The sequence below is a fragment of the Protopterus annectens genome, chromosome 5.part1 (assembly GCF_019279795.1).
Source record: "Protopterus annectens isolate FY-2018-M chromosome 5.part1, PAN1.0, whole genome shotgun sequence".
Taxonomy (NCBI): domain Eukaryota; kingdom Metazoa; phylum Chordata; order Ceratodontiformes; family Protopteridae; genus Protopterus; species Protopterus annectens.
Window position 1 is genome coordinate 540,966,282 of NC_056736.1, and position 24,147 is coordinate 540,990,428.

Below are 24,147 nucleotides of genomic sequence, written 5' to 3' on the forward strand. Positions count from 1 at the left end.
GTCAGACTATGGCACCCACTTTACCACTCGGGCAATACAACAGATATGCAAATCACCAAATTTCAAAATGCAGTACCACTGCCCATATAGGCCACAAACCTCAGGTATCCGAGAAAGGGCAAATCAAACAATTCAAGTACAAATTGATAAAATGAGCAAGGAAACTGGCCTAAATTGGTCAGAAGTTTTACCTTTAGTTTTATTTACTATGAGAAGTATATTTAGTACCACCAGAAAGTCCACCCCCGTGAAATCTTTATGGGCATACCCATGACAATGCATGCTATACCCTTCCCCATGAATTTGGAGTTAGAGAATGTAGACAAATCTGTTTTTCTGTATTGCAGGTCTCTCTGTTCTGTTTTACAGAGTTATCATAAAACTGCATCTAATGTTTTGCGACAGACTACAGAAGGCAGTACACTATACATTGCAGCCTGGAGACTTTGTTTACATTAACTCATTTTCCTGAAAGACCCTCTGGTGTCTCATATGGAAAGGACCCTACCTGGTCTTGTTTATAACCACTACTGCCATTTGATGTGAATGAATCCCCACCTGGATTTGTGTGTTGCATGTCAAGAAGACCTTCCCTCACGACAAACCCAACCGAGACACCATCAACATTATCACACGTGCAACAGCAGAACCTACTGCAAACTGTACCAGATGAAAAACCAGGAACACCACTGTGTCAATAAATAAGTATGTATCCAGAAATTGAGATTGAAGACTTTCCTACCTTGTCATCCAAACTAAATTTGGAAGTGAAAATGACTGATTTGCCTTTCGAACCAGATCCACAGGTGAAATCTGGTGACTCCACTACCTCATCTTTGTCAGAAATAAAATTCAGTAACTACTCCAACACTGACAGCATTTTTTTTCTTTTTTGCTTCTGCAACAAATATAGAGCATTTATCATGCTTTTGACAATGGACTAGATAATGCATCGAGTAACCAAAAGTCATTTGTATGACCATTTGCAGTCAACACTTCCAGTTGGAGTTTAAGGTTTATAGCTTAGTACTAGGCTAACTGCCCTTGTAGGCCATTTTAAACCTAGCTACCCTGCACCTTGCCTTTGTAAGGTAAACACTTTAACCATTATGCAAATGTGGAAATTGACTTCATGTGAACTATGAACGAGCAATTCAACACCCATGTTTCCAACTTCTTCAGAACCCTTTCCAGCTTCAACATGCTCAGTTTTCATACGGACTAATCATTACAGCAGTTATTGTAATTTTTATCATCCTATTTCACTTGTTTTTGCCATCCAGAACTGAGCAGTTACTGTAATTTTTATCATCATCCTATTTCACTTGTTTTTGCCATCCAGAACTGACAGTACATAATCATCTGCAACCATCGGAATTGTAAGTACTGAACCACTTCTTATTAGGGATAAATCATAATCATCCCCTTTTTCCCATTTTCACCATGGGGTTGGGGTGTCATGTCAACTATCACCATCTCTCTCTATTCAATGCAACTCTCCTGGCTTCTTTGACACTCATGCCTGACTTTCACTAGTCTTCTCTCAAACAATCCATCCATCTCTTTGCTGGATGCTCTTGTTAAGTCTTGCTTTGTTCCTGTCTGTCCAAAAGCATCTTTACTACACAGTCTTCTGCACATGTGCCTGAAACCTTGTAATCTGTTCTCCTTGATCTTTTCTGCAATTGGAGCTACTTTGGCTTCTTCTTTTATGTACTCATGTCTTCCTCTGTCTCACAGTGTGCATATTATCACCAACTCCATGTACTTCATCACCATCACCTGTAGTTTCTTCATCTGCCCTGCCTTTACTGCCCAGGTTTCCATGCCATACCCATGGATTTGTACACCTTACTTTTCAGCTTCTTTGGCATTCTTCTGGCATACAATATCCTGACACTCTGTGCCAGTTGGCTGCAGCCACCCTGATTCTAGCTTTGACCTCGTCATTCAGGCACCTCCTCAACCACCTCTCCCAGATACTTGAAATTATTAACCTATTCCACTATTTTCCCTTCTATCTCAATTCGCCACATTTTCTAAACTCCACCATTTGCTGCCACTACAACTATCTTATCTGTACTCAGTTTCATCCCATGTGCTTTCAGCTCTGCATTCCATTCCCCTATCCTTTGCTGAAGTTCTTGTTCAGAGTCTACCTGTAATGTCACATCATCTGCATACAAAAACTTTATTGATCTCTCCACTCTAACCTAATTGACAATGTAGTCCATTGCCGGTATGAACAGCAGTGGGCTCACAGCTGAACACTGGGGCAGACCCACTCCAACTGGGAACCCTTCTGTAAAACCAAACACTGTTCACAATTGTGTCATTGTATCCTTGTACATAGCCTGCACTAACTCTACCAGTGTTTCTGGGACTTAGGACTGCCCAAATCAGCTTTCTTAGGACTTTATCATATGTTTTCTCCAAGTCTACAAATGCCCAGTTGGACTCTTTCCTCATCTCCAGCTTCTTCTCAACTATTTGTCTCACTGCAAATAGGTCATTTTATGCTACACCCTGATCTGAAGCCCAACTCTCATCTTACTTTCTACTACTCTCTGCACTCTTACATCAATCACCCTCTCCAGAACTTTTATGCAATGTGACAGGAGCTACAGCCCACAGTTGCGGATGTCCCCTTTGTTCTTGAACACTGGTACTAGTACGCTTATCCTCAAGTCATCTGGGATACGCCTTTCTCTCCACATTGCTATGAGTACCCTCATGTGCTATTTCTCCCTTATCTTGCCCATCATCTTTATCATATCTGCTGTGACCTCATCTGAGCCTTCTGCTTTCCCTCACTTCACTTTCCTTAGTGCTGTTCTTACTTCTTGTAAGGTGGGCTCTTCCTTCATTGTAGGCTGTGTCTGGGACAGTACAGCTTCTGTGGGGATTTCTTCATTCAGAGGCTACTGAAGTACTCCTTCCATGTGCCTTTGATGTCCTGTGGACTGGTGAGCAGGTTATTGCTGGCATCCCTTATGAAGGGTGTCTGATTATCTTCTTTACCTTTCTGTTTTTGTCTTGCAAACTGATAGAGCTTCTTTGTGCTATCTGATTACTTTCCAGAAGTTGTAAGAGTGTCTCTGATGCCCTGCTCTTCGTTATTGCAACACCTTTTCAGTTTCTTTGTTAGCCAACCAGTATCCCATCCTAGCCTGACCTGTCTTTTCTATCTCACAATTTTTCCTGTACTCCTCCTTTCTTTCAATGTCTTCTGCATTCCACTGACTGCTTTCCTTACATACCTTATTTCCATACCTGGCTTGATCACAGCTCTTTTCTGTAATTCTTACACATCCTATGTTGAGGTGCTGCTATTCTTCTTCAAATCCACTTATTACTAGGTTCATAGGTAAGTACTAGGCTAGCTGGCCCTGTGAACCATTTTAAGCCTAGCTAATTTCCCTTAGTGAGAATCAAACCCTGTACCTCTTGGCTGTAAGGTAAATACTTTAACTATTATGTCAACCCCAACTAGAGATAAATATACTACTAAAACTAGAAATAAACATTTAGTTAGAACTGAGTCAAAAATATATGAGTGGCACCCTGCATTCAATACTTTTTCTGCTGCCTTATACAAATATGCTTAGACTTTTAATATTAGTGACTGTTAGACTTGTGCACATATACCTACTATAGATGATGGAGGTATTATTAATTTAAACACCAGTGACTTATAGAGAAGTTCATACAGGATTTTGCACTATTTTTTCTTACTAAAAATTGAAAAAGCTACACACACCTCTACAATTCAATAATACCAGTTCAACTAACAAGGACTGTTAAAAGGATATGTTTGTTTTTGCAAAAATGAAACACTTTCAGCTGGAAACAGCATTTGCAATTTCATTTGAAAGATTTATGATGGGTATGGGCTGGAGGGCAGGATATGGCATCATTGTTCGAATACTATCACATTTGTGGAGCTCAAGCTTATCCCTGGTTAACTACGGACTGTTCTGGTTGTTGTTACACATGTTGTGTTATTCCAGCTATCCGACATACAAACACTTTACCTGATGGAAAGATTCATAATGCTTGTTGCAAAAGAGATACCAAAGACATTCTGAACCAAACTGGCAAGATAGGCGCTTTTTGGGTTTTTCATCATGCTGTTTCTTCTATTTAAAGACTTACTCACATGGATCTTGGTGATGGTGTTATTTCTGTAGCAGGAATTTGACCTACCTATGGGGCAGTAAAATCCATGTGGGAGTTAAGGAAGTTGTCTAAGCTTTTACAGATACTAAGAAATGCCACCTCCAGATCCATAAACTTGATTATTTTTTAAATGACTGCTATGCGCAGTGTGGTGCTACAAAACCGAATGACACTTGATTTCATCTTTGCTTCTAAGGGGGTATGTATGCACTCATTGAAATGGTGTGTTGCTCATTTATTCCTGATAACACTGGTGCCATCAGTAGTCACTTAGAAATGATCAAACAGTTGCTGAACTGTCCCATGCTAAAGAAGCCGACAGCTCTCTATGGGCATGGTTCACTAATCTTTTTCTGGATGGGAAGGAGGTATTTTAAAGTTCTTCATGCTTATTGCAATAATTACATTACTATTAGAACTTGTTTTATTCATGAATAAAGTTTTGATCCTTAAGCTTTTAAAACCTAGAAAAAGTATTAAGTTACAAATGGATCAAACTGAGTCACTGCCACTGACCTCATTAGATAGAAGTCATACTGAAAACAATAATAAAAATGTAGTGTTATGAAAATTTAGTAATCTATATGATAGTGTTTAACAGAGAGAATGTGTAAATAGAAAATGTAGAACTGAAAATTATGCAAATTATTCAAACTGTTTTTTTATTCCATCAAGACGCAGATATGTTTTCATTGCCAATAATAAAGACGGTTGTTGTTAGGGGTCGCCACAGCAGAACTCTGGTCTGCTAACGATTGGCAGTAAATTTTCATGAACGCCGAGGTGCCAGCTCAACGTTCAACCTTCAACAAAGGCACGCCCATTTACGCATGTCTTTCGAACGCCCACCCAACCGCGGGGAGGACATGCAGACTCCACACAGAAGGCACTCCCTGCACTCCAGCTGAGAATCGAACAGGAGAACCTCTTGTTGTGAGGAAACAATGCTACCACTGCACCACAGCGGATATTGCCAATAATAAAGACTATATTTGTGAAATGATTATATAAGCATAGTGCATGTCAGGGACAGAAGGAAACTGCATGTGGGAATGTCTGACAGCAAGTGAAAAAATATCCACTCATCTGAAAAACTGTTGTCTCACTGGCTAGTCATAAAAGAATATAAGACTTCACAACAACAGATGAGGAAATGTGAAGGGAAAATGTTAACGTTCATATTTCATTTTAAATACGCTTTTATTTCAAGATGGATTCCTGGTTGTTTCAGTCTGCTTCTGATTATTTATTTCCTGCCAACATGTGAGTGCTAACACAGAAAAGTGCAGAAAGTTCTTTTATTTATAGAAGGTTATTTTCTGGAATTTGGAACGTGTGCCTAATATGAAAAGGCACAGAAAGAGAGTCAGGAGATTTTAGCAAAATTAATGCAATGTTCATTTTTTATTGGTCAGTGGCTTATTTTAGTTGTTACAATAATGTTGCTTTTAATCAAAAATGGTATAAGATACCCATGACTTTTATAGTTCATGGAGATGGGACCTAGAATTCCTAGCCTCCCATCTACATGTTCTTGCAATAAAGGAAATTATTATTCTCTGCTGAACTGTGTTGCATGAAAGTTATTTTGTACCTTAACACAGTAATCCATACAATGGCACTGGAAAGTACATAAAACTATTAGTGCTGCATTCTTGGCCATACAGAAACCAGGTTGTTTTTAAATTGCCAATTAAATCAGATTAAGAGTAAAAACCTCAATCACGTCAAAAAAAAGAAGTTATGTACTCACTATAACATTCATCTGTGTTGCCCGTTTTCATTCTTCCTCAACCTGATGGTCTCAGTTCAGCTCCTCGGATTCAACTCTGTCACTTTCCAAAGCTTAGGCTCCGAAGCTTGAGCTCCTCCCCTATCCATAATGCCTCATCCCCCCAGATTACCTTAGATCGAGTTTGCTACTAACATATTGCAAACTATTTACAGAAGTACACACATAATTAGGTAACTACAGAAAAAGATAGAACAAGGTTCAGGAGCTCAAACAGGAACTTTGTTGCTATAAGCATATCCGTCAGGTCTTTCACAGCCATGGGCGGGGGGGGGGGGGATGAAAATGGAGGAGAGGAGGAGGAAGAATGAAAATGGACAACACAGATGGAACATTATGGTGAGTACATAATTTCTTTATCTGATGTTGTCATTTTCATTCTTTCCTTAACCTCTGGGACAGAGTCTCCAGCTACAGTAACCTTGGGAGGTCCTTATGGAAGGATATTGCAGAGCACTGCAGAACCAAAGGCATCTCTATTTCTGGAGGTAATATCTAGCTTGTAGTGTGACACAAAGGTATGAGAGTTTGAACACAAAGCTGCTGCTCAAATATCATCAATCAAGACTCTAGACCAAAAAGCTTGGGATGTTGACATGGGTCTGGTAGAATGGGCTTTGACTTGTGTGGGCAAAGATATATACTCTTAGATGCATACACAAAAGAGATGCAATCTGTTAACCATTTGGCTAATGTGGACTTAGAAAATGGGTTTCCTTTTCTGATACTGGCAAAGAATACAAACAATTATCAGACTCCCTGAATGATTTTGTCCTGTTCAGATAAAAACGCAGTTGTCTATGAACATCTAATAGATGAAGGATATACTCTCCCTTGTTTTGAAAATTGCAGAACAAAAATGGAAGGTTAATGGATCAGTTAATGTTGTTCTTTGTATCAACCTTGGGTAAAAATGAAGGGTTGGTACATAAAGTAACTCTGTCTTTCTGGAAAATTAAATAAGGTTTTAAAGAAAGGGCTTGTAATTCAGAAACCTTTTTAGCAGAAATGATGGCCACCAAAAAAGCAGTTTTTCCAAGAAATTAATTTCAAATCAACTTTTGCCGAATGTTCAAAAGGTGGATGGACTAGAGCCTGAAGAATCACAGTCAGATCCCAAGCAGGGGTGAGATCCTTAACAGGAGGGCAAAGCAAAAATGTACCTCTAAGAAAGGCGTTGCACAACTTTGAAGAAGCCAGCGATGAAAAATTTTCCCCGATGTGATAATTTGAAATGGCCACCAGTTTGCACTTTTACAATGGAGTATGATATTTTTTTATTTATTTTATTTTTAGTTTGTTTTCCAGGATGGTCCATTGGGCCAAGAAGAATCCATTTTCAATAGAGTTCTGGGGAGAAAAGCTCCACAATAACAAAAGTTATAATCAAGTGATTATATTACAGTAAATACAGAAGTACAAATAAAATCATAGTATTTAAAGATACAATATGAAACAAAGTTAAGAAAAATAAGAATTGTCGTAAATTTGTGCTAGTACTTTACAAGAAAATGAATAAGACTCTGGAGTACATGAGATGTCTGAGGTACAGAGAGGAGAAGAGGTTATGTGGGATGGGAGCAGGAGCATTCCCAGAGAGATGTTAAGTGTGAGTGAAGTGAGGTCTTGAAGGAAGGGTGACTAGAGATGGTACGGATGGATGGTGGTAGGGAGTTCCATTGACATGCACGGGCAAAGGATAGGAGATTTTTGCAAGGGGGGCAGGTGGGTTTATGCAATTCTATTAAGTTTTGATTGTTGGATCTTAAGGATCTTTCTGGAAGGTGCATTTTAAAGGAGGAGGATAGGGAGGGACAGAGGGAGGGGCTAAAAATGAGTTTGTGAACATGAGTGAGTTGAATGCAGGTGAGATAATTGGGTAGCTCTAACCAATTTAGTTTGTGAAGGGCGACAAAGAGATGGGTAGGAGATTTGTGGCTAGTGGCAAACTTGGCAATCTTATAGCAGGAGGAGAGTTTTGACTTCAGTGTGGATTGTAGGTTAGTTAGGAGTGGGGCACCATATAGGAGAGACGGGATGAGGAATGTGGTAGAGAGAGTGAACTTAGTAGAGGGAGTGAGATAACAACAATGGTGGTAGAGAATACCAAGTTTCTGGTGGGGTTTTTTTATGTTTATTTGTAGGTGGAAGTTGAATTTAAGCTGATCATCAATGAAGACAACTAATAGTTTGGCCTCAGATACTAGTTCGAGAGATGTATTGTTGTGGCTGGTGATGGAGAACGAGTTTTTATCTATACTGGTTGTTTTAGAAGGGGTAAATAACATAAGTTTAGTTTTTGAGGCACTGAGTGCTAGGTGACTGTCTCTCATCTACTGTTCTTGGGTTAGTTTTAAGAGAGTGGGGATAGAGGAGGAAGAACAGACTATAGATGAATCGTCTGCATATTGGATAAGATTTGTGTTAGGGATTGAGTGGTGGAAATCATTTATGAAAATTTTAAACAGGAGGGACCCGGTATGGAGCCTTGTGGTACACCTGTGGGGGTGTTGAGGAATGGGGAGGTGGCTTTTTTCCATTTAACTGCTTGTTGCCTATTTGAGAGGTAACTGGAGAACCAGTTGAGAAAGGAAAGGGATGAGTTTAGTTAGGAGAAGGTTGTGAGAGATGGTACCGAAGGCCTTAGAGAGGTCCAGTAGGAGCATTGATACAGTACTGCAAGAGTCACGGGCTTTGTTAAAGTTTCGAGGAAGGACAGAAGAGCAGTGTTAGTGCTGTGACCTGGTCTGAAACCATGCTATGTGGGAATTAGTAAGTGGTTGTCTATAAGATAGGGTAGGAGTTGTAGATGGATATGTTTTTCAAGAACTTTGTAGATGGGGGATAAGATGGGAACAGGACGGAAATTTGTAATATTGTTGTTGCCCCCCCTTTGTGAAGGGGTAAGATGAAGGCCATTTTCTAAAGTTGGGGTACATAGCCTTCTTGGACAGAGCGACTGATTAAAACAGAGATGGGGAAGGCAATGGCTTCGGCAGCTATACTAAGAAAGTATGAGGGAATGTTGTCGGGGAGATTGGAGCAAGGTTTCAGTTTCTGGAGAAGTTTTTTATGGTGGATGTGGGAATGGGTTTTATAGAGAAAAGAGGAGGTTGAGAGGTAGAGGTATTTGAGAGTGAGGGGAAAGGGGAGGATAGGGGAGGGGTGTAGTAGTAAGGGGAGTAGTATTGTTAGTGAAGGATGAGATACATTTGCTAACTGAGTTGATGAAGAAAGAGTTGAATTGAGTGGCCAGATCTATCTCTAGAGCATTAGGGTCAGGATAAGGGTTTTCTTTTTAGCCAGGATTAAGGAGGGTGGAGATTTCATTCCAGAATTTTTTTGGATTTGTTTTATGGCTACTTTGTAGTATGGAGAAATAAGTTTTGCGGTCTGCTATGATAAGCTTCTTGACTTTGTTGCGGAGCACTTTGTATTCATTAAGGGTAGAGGGGGGGGGGTCTTATTTTTCTGGTGGCGTACCCAAACTTTGACTCTAAGGCGCATGGCAGCTAGTGTGTCCTTGGTTAGCCATGGGGCAATTTCACTTTTTATTCATTTAGTTTTAGAGGGGCATACGAATCCAGGAGGTTTAAGAATGTTGAGTTGAAGTAGGTTATGGTGTTATCCAGGGGGAGTTTTCAGAGGGCTCCAGTTTATTGATTTTAGTGAGGTAGAGAAGGTATTGGGATTAAAGTTTTTTAGGGAACGAGTGGAAATATAGTTATGAGATATTTGTAAGGGGGAAGGAAGGCAGTGGGCAAATGTGGGGAGGTGGTCACTGAGGAAGCTGGGAAGTGTGCCATTACTGGAGAAATAATGAGGATGACAAACTAAGACCCAGTCTAGGATACTACCACTGGAGAGGTGTTTAGAGGGTCTAGTAGTAGAATTGATTAGCTGAGAGAAATTATAAAGGTTAATATTTAGGGATTTGTGGGGAACTGAATGGAGGACCAATTTATGTTCATGTCACCCAAGATTATTGTTTCATTACTAATGTTGGTGGAAAGCCAGGAGAGAATATCTTCGAGTACAGAGACGTTGTCCCCAGGGAAATGTATAGAGAGGCTATGCATATGTATTTGTGTTTATTTACTTGAAGTAGGGCCAAAATTATTTTGGCATTGTTGAATTGGGGAATAGGTTTAGTATAAGGGATAACAGATAGGGAGGACGAGTATAGGAGAGCTACTCCTCCACCTTTTTTGTGGGTTCTATCTTTTCTGATGATAGAGTAGTTGGGGGTGTTATTTCTGAGTCCTTTATATGAGGTTTTAACCAGGTTTCAGAAACAGACAGGATATCTGGTCGATTGTAGAGAAGTCAGGCATGGAGGTTGCGGATTTTGTTGGCTATGCCTTGGGCATTTAGAGAGGTGAAAAGGATAGATTTGGATGTTGAGGAGAGGGTGAGGGGGCCTGGGTTAGGATGCATGTCGCCAGAGAGAAAGATGGTAGTTAGCTTGTGAATTAGGTTGAAGAGGTGCTTGGACAACTTATTATCAGAGTAGAGTGTCATGAGATTTGTAGGTGTATGGCAGGTTGCTGAGGGAGCAGAGTGCTTATAGGGAGAAATGAGTTTGTAGGGAAACAGTAGGTGGTTTTTGATGGGATACAGGTAGGGGGATATAAGGATTGATGAGTGTGAGGATAGTTTGGGAAGTGGACAGGTAAATATGAGATGATATATGAGACATCAGCAAGGATGTCTAAAACTGCAGGAATGGCAGCAGTAAAGGGGTCAAACTGCTTCTATTGAGCCCATATGGAGAATCTTTTCCATTTGCTCTTATAAACTTTCCTAGCAGATGGTATGTGGGATGAAATTAATACCTTCTGGACAGTGGAAGAAAGCCTGGAATGTCTAGCCATCATCGGAATCGGAGAAACCATGTGGCTAGTTTTAGGCCTGGGAGATCCAGGTGAGTCTGCCCTGATGGGTAGGGCAGATCATCTAGTAAAGGGTTCCAATGTCCATGGAGGCAGGTGAGATAAAACCAAAGGAAGGTGAACCAGACTTGCCGAGGCCAGAAAGGAGCAATGAGGATTACCCTGCTCTTCAACCTGTGTGCTTTCTGAAGAAACCTGGGAATGCATAAAGTAGACCAGGGGGGCAAGCATGAACTACAGCACCTCTTGGGGACTGTCCCTGAGGAGGGAATTAGGGCAAAGAACCTGATGCATTTGCTGTTTTGAGGGAATGCAAAGAGATTGCAGCAGGGTTGACCACATTTGTGAAAGATCATGTTTGTCACTGACTGCTTTAGAGACCACTCATGAGTCATCAGCAAGACTCTGCTCAGCCTGTCCTCTAAAATGTTGCACTCCTCTGGAATGTGCATTGCAATTAGAAAGCGGTTGGTAGAGATAACCCATTGCTACACTCTCACTGATTCTCAACACAGTGGGTAAGACCTGGTTCCTCCTTGCTTGTTGATGTACCAAACAGCTGACATATTGTCTGTTTGTATCATAATAGTCCATAGAGGAAGAAAGCTGTGCAGGGCTTACAATGTTAGGACCATCGCTATCATCTCTATGCTGTTGATATGCAGATTGGTCTCCTGTAACGTCCACGTGCCCTGGACCATCAGTCACTGGAAATGCCCCCCCCCCACATCTGGGAGGCGTCCATGGTCAATGGCATTTTGGGGGGGGGGGGGACAAAGGGACAACCTTGTTCGATATATGAAGAATGAAGACACTATAGAAGCGACTGTTTGCACACTCTTGAAAAATCTGATTGGACAGCTTAGGAGATATTGGTTTAAGGACCACTGGACTGCTAATGACCACTGCAGAATTTTCATGTGTAGTCTTGCTGTAGGTCACAGGGTAATTGTGGCAGCCATAGACCGCAACACTCTTAGAACTAATTCCACCGGTGGATTTGGTATTGACAGAATCTGTCTGATATGTAGTCGCAGAGTGGAAATTCTGTCTGGAGGGAGAAAGGCCAGGGTTTTGGATGTGTCCAGACACACTCCTACGAAGTCTATTTACTTGGACAAGGTTCAATTGCGACTTCTACGTGTTGATAGTCATGCCTAAGGTAGGGGCTAGGTGTAACAAATAATCCCTGCCTTGAGTGAGTAGATGCCTGGTTGCAGCAGTGAGGAGCCAATCATCCAGGTAAGGAAACATGTGGAATCCCTGCAACCTTAAGTGAGCTGTGACTAACACCATGCATTTGGTGAACACCCTAGGAACTGTGGTGAGACCAAATGGGATGACTCTGAATTTGAAGTGATTGACTTCCAGCCTGAAGCAGAGATACCTTCTGAAGCATCTGTTCATTTTCATATGATCATATGTATCCTTCAGATCTACTGAGCAAATCCAGTCGTCCATTTGCAATAGAGGTAGAATGGACTGGACCATGACCATCCTGAATTTTGAGTTTTTTACTGACTTGTTCAGGGATGTCAGGTCCAATATTGGCCTCAGATCTCCTGTCTTTTTTGTACTAAGAAGAATCCTGAGTAAATCCCTGATCCAATCTGATATGGGGGGACATTCTGGATGACTCTTTTGTTCAGTGGCTTTGCAATCTCCAAAGCTGCTGATTCCCTCTGACTGGGTGGAACATCAAGGAGGAATCTGTTTGGTTTGGGATGTTTTAAAAAGAGAATGGAATAGTCTCTGGATATGATCCTTTGCACTCCACAGATCATTTGTGATGGCTATCCAGGCTTCTGGGTGCAAGGATAAGCACTCTCCTATGGCATCTAGAGAGGGTCAGTTGAGTAACCCCTCAGGACTGCTGAAAGGGTCTGCCCGAGAACAAATCTCGAGACTCTTGATTTTGCAGACCCTCTCTGCCATGTAGGCGGAGTCTACCATTACTGTTTCCCCCCTCTGCCTCTGGGGAAAAATCTCCCTGGGATTCCTGAAAGGGACCTTGAGACTTCTTGAACCACAATTTTTTACCACCAAGCTGATTCCTTGAGAAGGATCTTTGTGGCATAGAAAAACAGATTCCAATGGCAGACAAAGTCTTTCCATCTTTTTCTTTACTGGAGTGGGTGTCTCTGACAGTGGGTCCAAACAATGATGATCCATCAAAAGGTGCACTTGACAAATGATGCCTTGAAATTTCTGCAAAGTCATACAGCCACACCCAAGCATGATACCTAATGACAATGTCTGAACCAGCCAGCAGCTCTAGAGGTGTCCTCTGCAGCGTGAGAAGTTAACCTCATGATGCTTTGGAAATTTAGTGTAGAGTGGGCATTCTGGAGAAAAAAAACTTCTGTTCCTCATCAGACATGGACTCTGTTTGATCATATCCTCTGTTGTCTATTAAATGAGAAAGGTAGTTTAGTGCTTGTAGGGTGAAAGTGGCCGAAGTGTAAACTCTCTTGCCAAATCTGTCCATGGCCCTAGACTCCCTGTGAGGGAGATGGACAGTGGAGCTTTCCTGTGTGTTTTTTTTTTGTGGCTGCTGCAACAACCATGACATCTACTGAGACTCCTTTGATCAAATATGGTTGGTCTGTTGGGGCACTAAGAATCCTATCTGCACATTTAGGGATAGGTTCTACAATGTCCGGCTCCGTCCATGCCCTGGTTGATACTAAGTCGATGAGTGCTTCAGTGGGGGGGGGTACTCAAGAGGTAGATGGGCCGGACCTGAAAGCCTCCAAGAATACAGTTTCCTCCAGGGTAGGGTTCTGGGTAGACCAACCACCTTTGCAGGATTTCTAAGATGTCTCCAAAGCAGACATCCTCAGGTGGAGATCTCAGTGACCCTACCCCTTCCTCAAAATGGAGATCTTGAGGAAGTCAGAATTGGTCCTGAGGAAGGAGCAGGAGCTCAAAGCCAAGGAGATGAGTCGGCAGACTTACTCGGATCCGAGGATGTTGGATCCGATGTTCTGAGAGCCTTTTTGGGAGCCACGATGGATGCTGAGGCAGACTTATCTGGGGAACATTTCCTGTATTCCTTATGCTTTTTGGCATGGGTTTTAGCCTCTTGAAGTAAGCAGAATAACCCATCGCTGGGGCAGAGGATGGAATCAGTTTATTGCAATGGTCGGCCAACATACGAGGGTGAAAACCCTCATAGATGGAACAGGAGGTTTCCAAAGGAGACGGGCTGAGACAATACACGCACTCCTTATGGGCATCAGGTAAAGGAATCTTGTGCCCACAAGAAATTAACTTTTTAAACCCTAAGGGTTTATCAGGCATCTCACAGATAAAGGAGAAAAGGAAAACCAGCAAGAATGAACCAGCGGATGTTTTTTTTTTTAATATATAAGCAGAAATAGGGGAAAAAGAAAAATGAAGTAAGTGGGAAGAATAAACTGACTTATCTGCAAAAACTTCACTAGAAACTCTCAGCGGAGCTCAAGCGATTGGATCATGATGCGTCTTGTAGAACGGCAAACAAGATCTGGAGTAATCTGAGGGAATGAGGAATTATGGGTAGGAGGCGCTCGAGTTTTGGAGCCTAAGCTTTGGAATGCAGCCAGGATGGATTTGAGGATCGGATCCGAGACACTCAGGTTGAGGAACAAATGAAAATGACAACATCACATCAAGACATTACCCACTGAACATAATGCTGATGTGCTGTTTCACTGAAAGATAGTGACTATTTTAGATTTTTTCCTCATCCTAACCCTCCTGCCCCTGCCGAGTTTTTAAACTCTGTGGCTTGTAGAATTGCTAGTGAAGGGACTGGCAACCTCCAGTACAAGTATCAAAGGGCAGTACTACAGCATGTTTTGTTTGGCACTCCAATGGAGGACCAAATGAGGTTAACATCTTGATCCCTGACATCACAGCTCTACATTTTTCTTACCATTTTTCTGACAAATTTTCTTGCAAGCTTCAGCATATATATACTGACTAAAATTAATGCTAAATATAGTCACTGTATTCATATGCATATCTGACCATTATAAGCATTACCCCTATCTGCCTCCCTGCAACTTTGACATCTTTCAAAGAGTAGAAATTCTGACTCTTTATCAAACAGCTCAAAAAAGGGTTGCCTGTGTTTGTATTAGTGAATGCAGCCAATGCTAAATGAAGGTAGGGTGTAAATTAACATTTATTTATTTATTTATTTCAGATTGATTACCGGGGAGGTACACTGGGCTTGGGGGCCCGTTTTCAGTGGAGGCCCGGGAAGAAAAGCTCCACATTAACAACAATTATAATTACAAAAAAGAGTTCAGACACAAATAACATTACAATTAACAGTTTTGTACAAAAATAGACTACAATACCAATATCAGCTGGCTCAAAGCAAAAAGTATTAACAATTTCAGTTAAGTTCAGTGGGAAAAAGACTGCCATATGTACAGAAAGCAAAGAAAAGGTAAAGAAGAAAAATTAAAACATTAAAAACGTTAAATGTTTAGAAGCTTAATGCAATTAGTATTTTAGGTGAGGAGAGGAATGTAAGGAGGTTTGCCTGGGTAGCTTAAGCAAAAGAGGAAAAAAATGCTTTAGTAGCTACTACATTTAGAACTGTAAGTGGGCTTAGAGGAAGGTTAGGAAGGTATAGAGGTTAGCCTGGAGAGAAAGGGGAGGATAACTGGACAGGTGTTGGTTGAAGGGTACAGTTGCATATCCTATTTAGATAAAGGTGAGAATAAAGTTGGGTTTTGAAGTTGGTTAGGTTGTTGCAGGTTCTTAGGGAGGTGGGTAGGGCATTCCATTTTTTAGCAAGGGTGAAGGATAAGAGAAGTTGGCCTGCTGGGCGCTTCGGTTTTTGTACTGTGATCTGGTTTTGGTGAGAAGATCTAAGGGATCTGAGGGGAGTATAGGGTTGAAGAATATTCGAAATTGCAGGACAGTTAGTAGGATGGAATAGTAGTTTATGAGCTGTGGTGAGTTGGAGAAAGTTAAGATGATTTGGGAGTTCAAGCCAGTTTAGAGAGTGAAGGGAGGTGCAGTGATGAGAGGAGGATTTGGATTTAGTGACAAATTTAGAGATTTTATTGTAGCATTGTTCCAATTTGGAGGTAAAGGTAGAAGATAGGTTAGTGAGCAGAGGAGCGCCATATAGTAGAGATGGAAGGAGGAAAGTAGAGGCAAGGGTTAGTCTAGTGGAAGGGGACAGAAAGTGGATGTTTCTATACAGTAGTTTTATGTGTGTTTTTCTGATGTTTAGTTGAATATGAGTATTGAATTTGAGCTGGTCATCTATTGTAACACCAAGAAGTTTAGTGGAGGTTACTATTTCAATTGTGAAGTTGTTAAGGCTGGTTATTTGGAAAGAGTTTTTGTCAAGAGATGAGGATTTGGAGGATGAGAAGAGCAGGATCTTGGTTTTGTTGGCATTTAGGGAGAGGTGGTTTTGGAACATCCAGTTTTCAGTGGTTGAAAATGCTGTCTGGGTTAGAGCTTGGAGCTCTGTTAGATAAGGGGCTTGGCAGATCAGAGTGGAATCATCAGCATACTGCACAATTGTGGTGTTGGGGATGGCTTTATGAAAGTTGGTAATAAAGATATTAAATAGTAATGGGCCAAGAATGGAACCTTGGGGTACTCCGGTAGGGGTAGGGAGGAAGGTAGACGTAGCTTGGCCCCATCTTCACAGCTTGGGACCTGTTTGAAAGGTAGCTGGAGAACCAGCAAAGAGCTTTTTGACTCAGGTTGAGGTCAGAGAGATGGTTTAGAAGGAGGGAGTGGGAGATGGTGTCAAAGGCTTTAGATAGGTCTAGTAGAACAGATGACACTAAATTACTGGAGTCACGAGCAGAGTTCACAGAATGAAGGAAGGAGAGAAGGGCAGTGTTAGTGCTGTGTCCAGGGTGGCAGCCATGCTGGGTTGGAGAGAGTAGTTGGTGCTCAGTAAGGAAAGGCATGAGCTGTAGGTGGATACATTTTTCTAGGATTTTGGATATAGGGGAGAGGATAGCAATGGGACGGAAATTGGAGATGTTACAATTTTTGCCTCCTTTGCGAAGTGGAAGAATGAAAGCAGAACGCCAGTGTTTGGGTACATAGGATTTGAGTAAAGACCTATTTATTAGGATGCTGATGGAAAATGCTATGGAGTCAGAAGCTATCTTTAGGAAGGAGGAAGGGATGTTATCGGGGGCACTGGAGCAAGGCTTTAGCTTATAGAGCAGTTTCTTTATTAGGTTGGTGGGTACTGGTTTGAGGTTGAAAATCTGTGGGGCTGAAAAGGGAGAGGAAGATAGATTTGGGGGGGAAGGGTTACTGTTAGTAAAAGTCTTGGTTAGTTCGGCGATAGAGGAGGTGAAGAAGGAATTGAATAGTGAGGCAATTTCTGTGTCAGATTTGCTGGTGTCAGGACAGGGATTGTTTTTTGTACCTGGTGCAAGGAGGGAGTTATTGGAGTTCCAGAACTGTTTGGGATTTCTTGTGTGGTTTTCCTGTAGTTTGATGTAGTAGGATTTTTTATCTGTAACGACTAGTTTTTTGGCAAGATTTCCTAGTTGTTTAAACTTAAGGAACATTTCAGGTTGTTTTTGTTTAAGGTAGGCTTTCCAGGTTTTATCCCTTTGAAGCATAATCTTTTTAGTGTCATTGGTAAGCCAAGGGGTGGTTTTAGTTTTGATTCTTTTTCATCTTATTGGGGCTTGGGAGTTAAGGATAGTTAAGAATGTGGAGTTGAAATACTCAACAGCTTTGTCTAGAGGCAAAGTTTTTAGGGGGTTCCAGTTAGTTAGCTTCAGGGAGTTTGAGAAAGAAGTTTGATTAAAGTTAGTTAGGTTATGAGTTTGAATAAAGTGGTGAGAGGGAGGTGAGGAGGGAGTGGCTCGAATGGAGAAGGCAGGGAGGTGGTCTCCTAAAGGGTCAGGATTGACACCAGATTTTATAACTTTGTGAGGATGTGATACTAGTATCCAGTCAAGTATGGAGCCAGGGGGGTTAGTTTTGTTAGATCTGGTAACTGAGTTTGTAAGTTGAGTGAAGATGAATAGGTTGATAGTAATGGAGGGATTAGGGTTGCTGATGTTTCCCCAGTCAATGTTTACATCTCCCACAATAAAGGTTTCTAGTTTAATGTTAGAAGAGGACCATGAGAGGATGTCTTCTAAAGTATTGGAATTGTTACCAGGAGGAATGTAGATGGAAATAATACAGATGCTTTTGTGGTTGTTTATTTTTAGTATACCAATAACTAGTTCTGCATTATTAAAAGAGGGGATGGTGTTGGGGTATGGGGTCATAGTTAGGAGGTTAGAGTAGATTAAGGCAACTCCACCTCCTCTTCTATTAGTATGATCAGATCGGAGAGAATGAAATCCTGGAGGTAGGAATTCAGATTCATTAATGTGTGGTTTTAGCCAAGTTTCAGAGATGGCTGCTATGTCTGGGGAGTTATGGGAGAGCCAGGCATGGAAGAGTGTTCATTTATTTTTTAAACTTTGTGCGTTGATTTTGAGGAATATGAGGTTTTTATGAGTAATTTTATTTTTGGAGCAAGACTGATTAGTAGGAGAGAAATTTGGGCCTGGATTGGGGTGCATGTCACCAACTAAATGAAGACCAGTAAAGTTGGGGATACGTTTATTTGATTTTTGTTTGTAGATAATGTTGGTAGTGAGTTGGTTTAAGTTTGTAGTAGTTGTTAGTGATTAGAAAAAGTTTTATTTTTAAGAGAAGGAGAGGGTGGGAGGGAACTAAAGATGCAGAGATGTTGTGGAAGTGTGATGTGTAATGGTGCTGGGGAGTGAAAGGGGTAGAGGGAATATGAGAGTTAGTATAGGAGGTTAAATGGTATAGTGTTAGTAGAAGTAAGATGAAGGGAGAATAGAGAAGTACTTTGGAAGGAAGGCTGATCATGGTAATGTGAGACAGTTAAGGATTAAAAGAGAAAGGAGATATGAGATTGTGTGTTGGGGGGGTGTTATAGAGAAGTAGGCAGGGTAGAAAAGTGGGAGAGTGCAGGGTGTATCCTGATAGGTTGGAGAGTAGGGAAGGCCTAATAGTAATGAGTGTCCTGATTGGTTGGGGAGGGGGGAGGGACCATAGAGTTAGGAAGAAATCTAGGACTACTGGGGGCGGGTGGAAATTGGGGGCAGGGTAGGGGAGCAGTGTGAGCCCGTAGGGCGAATGGAGCGGGAAGAGCCAGGAAGGCGGGAAGGCCCAGAAACAATCAGTGACCTGAGGCAGGAGAAGGAGAACTACTGCAGGGGTGCAGGTATATGAATTAAAAACTTTCTTTATACTAAAAATTCTTAGTGTCCTAAATCAATGGGGAAAAACCTTCTAGTAAAGCAAGTATATAAGTAAGGAGGGATGACAGTACAGCTGTCTTGGTGAGGGACAGAGATACTTACTAAAGCAGCTATATGTGTGAGGGGAGATAAAATTACAGCTTTCTTGTTGAGGGGCAGAGACACTTTCAAGGTAGAGTTATTTAGTGGAGAGTAAGGGAGAATGTATTGCTGGGCTTAAATTATAGGGAGTATGCTGCCACCTAGTGGAGAAAGGAGGGAGGTGCACTGTCAGGAGAAGAGGTTCCACTTAGAAGTTCAGTATATAGAAGTTAGATAGAGGTAAGTATGTGGAGTAGATTGTAAGACAGTAAGCCAAAGATGGGGTGGTGGGGGGGCTGTGCAGTGACCACTGGTAGGCTGCTTTCACATGTACCGAGGTAGAAATGTTGCTCAAGTTACAGTCGATGCTAGTAAAACATATTGTAATACAGAGTACATACACTGAGTCTCTTTAGGGAGATAGGGTCCCAATAAACTTAATATAGATCAAGTAGACTGCCCAGTGCTGTCTTCTCTGAAAGGAAGGATATTCTGTTTTGTAGTGAAGAAGGGGAATAACACCTTGGGGAGCGGCTGAAAAGAAGAGTGAGAAAAAACAAAACATTAGAAAAAGGGGTAGGGGGAAAAAGGGGAGTAGGAGAGAGCAGAAGTAGAGAATGCAGAGTAGAGGATGGAGTTATAGTGTGGAGTGAAGTGGAAGAGAGGAGAAGATAAAAAGTAAAGTGGAAGCAATAGTGTAGTAGAAAGTCAGTAGGTTATGATAAGCTTCACTTAGCACTTTGATAAACAAACAAAATGATACTAAACAGGTTTACATGTGTATTACAGCAAAAAGAGAGACTGTGTTAGATATTTAAATATCAGTAGTTGTAGCAAAAAAATATTCCTAGGAGTGAGAAGGATAATTCAAAAACAGTAGTTACAATACAAGGAAGAACAGTTTGTACATTCAGTTAGTTGCTTGATGACTTTTTGTAGCGGCAAGCCTTAGTATATAGCAATATCTAAAAAACATGGACAAACTATTATTATCGCAAATTAGTTAGGAAATGCCAGGATATTAGCTAGAGTTAGGTGCAGCGTCTAATATTGCTTAACAGGCGCCTCAGTAAGGCTTGCTAGAGTGTCAGCGTTAAACAGCTTAGTAGACACAAAACACTTACACTAAGCCAAGAAAAGATGAGGTGGGCAAAGAGAAAGCAATAGGATCAAGTAATTATAATTATCAACAATCAAATTAAACACACCAACAGTCAAAGTGAACGCACCAGGACACTAGTGTTGTTGGCGGCGACTAGAGCTGCTTGAGAAAGAACGCCTCAATAAGGTTAGCGTCTAATGCTAGTTGAAAGACGCTTCTAAGAGGTTCACTATTGTATTAGTGTTTTAACCACTACATTACAACACTTTTAGTACAGTTACAGAGCTTAATAGACACAGCAAGCTTGTACTACACCAAAAATAGGTGGCGGGCAATGGGGAAGCAAAAAGGATGATATATTAAAGGTACCGACAATTAGTTAAACACACCAGGACGCTAGCCTTGTTTGCCGTGTCTACAGCTGCTTAACAGAATGCCATAATACGGTTTGCTACGTATAATTGCATTTTTAGCCCCTATATAACAATTTTAACAGCTTAATCTATACAAACGGGTTTAGTCTTTGTCTTTCGGCTTTTCCCGGTTAGGGGTCGCCACAGCGGAACTCCGGTCCGCTAATGATTGGTAGTAGATTTTTACGTGCTGGCTTGCAGGGCCTAATGCACAACCTTCAATGAAGGAACGCCGATTCATGCATGTCGCCACACAGAAGACGCTCTAACTGAGAATCGAACGGGCAACGTCTAACTGTGAGGCGACAACGCTACCGCAGCACCACCACGGTTAGTACTAGTTCAATAAGAAGTAACAGGTAATGGGGAGGCACTTCTAACATTTGAATGTCCACAAACAGGCAGGTACTAATTCAAAATAATGAGACTGGCAATAGGGAAGCAAATAAACTCAATTAATAATGTTACTGACAATTAGTTAAACACGCCAAGATACTAGCATTGTTTGTAGTGCCTAATGCTGCTCAACAGACGCATCAAAGGGGTCACGGCTATGTTGGCGTAGTGAAGATATTCAAATTTGTAGAAAAATGGAAAAGAAAACATTAACATCATTAAAATATTTTTAGCACTATGCTTTTGACTGCATGGCTCTAAAGTGGACTACAAAGACAAGACAGAAAAAAGAATTCCTTACCTCCCAGTTTGCTATTGTGCAAGTAGCTGATCTGCACACCACAATAGGAGGCTTGCATTGATCAGGTGGTCCAGGAGCTGTAGTGATTTCACATTTTTCTGAATATGGTCCATACTAAAGCAAAAGTAATACAAATGATGTCAGTGCATAATTTTGTCTTTCTATAGCATTTAAGCACAGTTTTTAAATGTTCAGCCTACATAGATTAGCCTAAAGAAAATGCTCGTTTTCACTGCAAGTTCTGCCGTACATGCGTTTTCTAGGTAAAGCACTAGGATTGTGTTACAGAACAAAGAAAATGGAAGAACAGGGCATGTTCCTTCTTTTAAAATGAAATGTGGTCATTTAAAATAAAGTTATTTGTCTCATGTTCACTGATTTGCTATTCTAGTAACAAAATTATAAAATTTCAAACAACATCCACACAAAATTGTTAAAAACAGAAAAGAAAAAAGACAAATACATAAATGTTATAATAAACTTTCAGAAGACTATAAATAAGTCCTGACAGAAGATGGCAGCTTCAGAGAATGCACTCTAGTCTCAAATAAATCCTGCTTTTTCTCAACCCTTTGAAAATCCTTCTTAGTGACTTCAAATCTTTTAGTTCCTTCACTAAAAGGAAAGGTCAAAATAGCCTCTGTGTTCTCTTCCTTTTTACAATTATATACATTTTTAATTTCCTTACAAATACATAAACCCTGTTCACTGCTTCCTTCTTACTTGATGTTCTAGTATTTTAATGTTGTTTATAGATTCAATGATGTTAATGGAGAACTCTGGATCTTGCTAGTGCATTAGAGTAGCTTTCAGATTATTACAGAGATAGCAAAGTTTGGCAGTCATTGCTCTTTGAAACATTCAAATGTATTCTCTCTCTTTTTTTTGGATAATTCTTTCTGAATGGGGGTCCATCACCCCTTTAATTACCTAATACGGGGGGGGGGGTGACTCCCTTAGTCCTCTGCTATCCTTCTTAAAAAAAGGTAATTTTGGGGGGAGAGAGGTTAAAAGTTTGTCCCCTCTTATAAATGGGACAAAAAATTACTGTTGCTTTCCCTATTAACAACCAAAAAAAAAAAAAAAAATCTAAGGTGGTCATGTCTTACCACAGAGCCAGGACTCAGTGTACCTCCAAGCAAGAGCAGTGCAGTATGGTAACTGCAATTAAGGGAACATTATATTTCATGTAATAATATTTGTAATTTTGCATCCACATTTATGAAAGATAATCACTGATTCACTATTTATAGAATTATCATAAAGAGCTTGTCCATATCTTAAGCCTTCTTTTTTCCAGCATCGGCAAGATAAAACTCTGAGAATATGCTGTAGTGTGTGGCTAGCTAGAACATGCTCTCACAGTCCACTTACTGGTTGGTGAGGTATCACAAGTCCAAAAAAAAGCATGTGGTATTACCCTCCTCTGAGAAATGTACTGGAGATAAGATACCGTGTTGCACAGCATATAATGAGCCTGGAATGTTGCTCCATGTCACCTCAGTATGGCACAAAACAAACATCCTAAATTATGGTAATCCTCTACTCCTGCAATTTTCTCATCAGTAATTTCTTGTGCATTTTGGCATCATTGTTGGCCTTCAACAATCTAGAATGCAGTTTAATGGTTTTCTTTCTCACATGCACTTCTGCTAGGTTACCCAATGATTGCAATCTCTTTCTCTTCCCACAACCCTTACATGCATACCAAACTGGTTACCTTATTTTCCACATTACTACTATGTCAGAGGTGTCATCATCACCAGAGCAACTACATTTCCACCATGTTCAAAATCATTTCCATATATGTCACTTGTTTAAACTATCCCAGTCTTTCTTTTTTTTTTTTTTTTTTTTTTGCATCCCTGCAAGACTGAGCCCAGCAGCAGCTCTACTTCCACCCAAATGGCTCATTTAATCCACAGTTGCGGGAGGTGGAAAATCCTGGGCAGGTGAGAGCCCTACAGTCTCATTCATTCTTGCGTGGGAATTCCCCCATGAGTTTATCCACTTGCAGAGAGAGACAGGTGGCAAGGAACAGGCCAGTTTCACCAGTCCTGTGAGGAAAGCTACACTTTCCCCCAGTGGACCACTAATTCCCTCCTGCAGCTCTTCCAAGTTCTAGTACAGCGGTCTCCTGATGATTTCCCTCTGCTCCCTGTGTGACTTACAAATGGTAGCTAAGGCCTGACAGACTCAAGCTGCATGAGTAGATCCTCCACCTCCCACTAAATGCCATTTCCTTTCCCCCCATGGTGCGTAAGCAGGTAAAGGCTGTTCACTCCTATTCTTCTCTGCCTGATCTTACAGTGCACTCAACCGGTTATATGAACTTGGGTCACATGAGATGCAGTCAGGGCTTCATTCCTCTACACCATGGATTGGCTAAACTCTCACACTCTTAAGCACACAATGATCTGCACACATACCACACCCACTTCTTCCATTAATTCTGAATTATGGATTTGTCTCCTGTTTCAGTATGTTTCCCTCAGATATGCTGCCCTTTCCAGTTAGCTGCAAACCTCTAATAAATTAGCTACTAAAAACATCAGCTCACACGTATGCATTACACAAACAGTTGTAATAATTAATAATGAATTTAATATGTAAAGACTTGCATATTATGTTTTGTTCACGTATGTAACCTGTATACTCTTACTATGCATTACTATTACTATTTGCTATGTGAAGCTTGCATAGTATACT

The 24,147-nt window shown here is 41.0% G+C and overlaps 1 protein-coding gene across 5 annotated transcripts in view; it reads right to left on the minus strand.

Moving 5' to 3' along the window:
- The window catches only part of FNDC3A (fibronectin type III domain containing 3A), a 3,267,883-nt gene that overhangs the window by 214,727 nt on the left and 3,029,009 nt on the right, over nucleotides 1–24,147 (minus strand). For all 5 annotated transcript variants that reach the window (XM_044073165.1, XM_044073164.1, XM_044073166.1 and 2 more), the window contains one exon: nucleotides 21,439–21,552. In XM_044073165.1, the coding sequence (XP_043929100.1) occupies nucleotides 21,439–21,552 (114 nt within the window). The remainder of the gene's footprint in view (nucleotides 1–21,438; nucleotides 21,553–24,147) is intronic.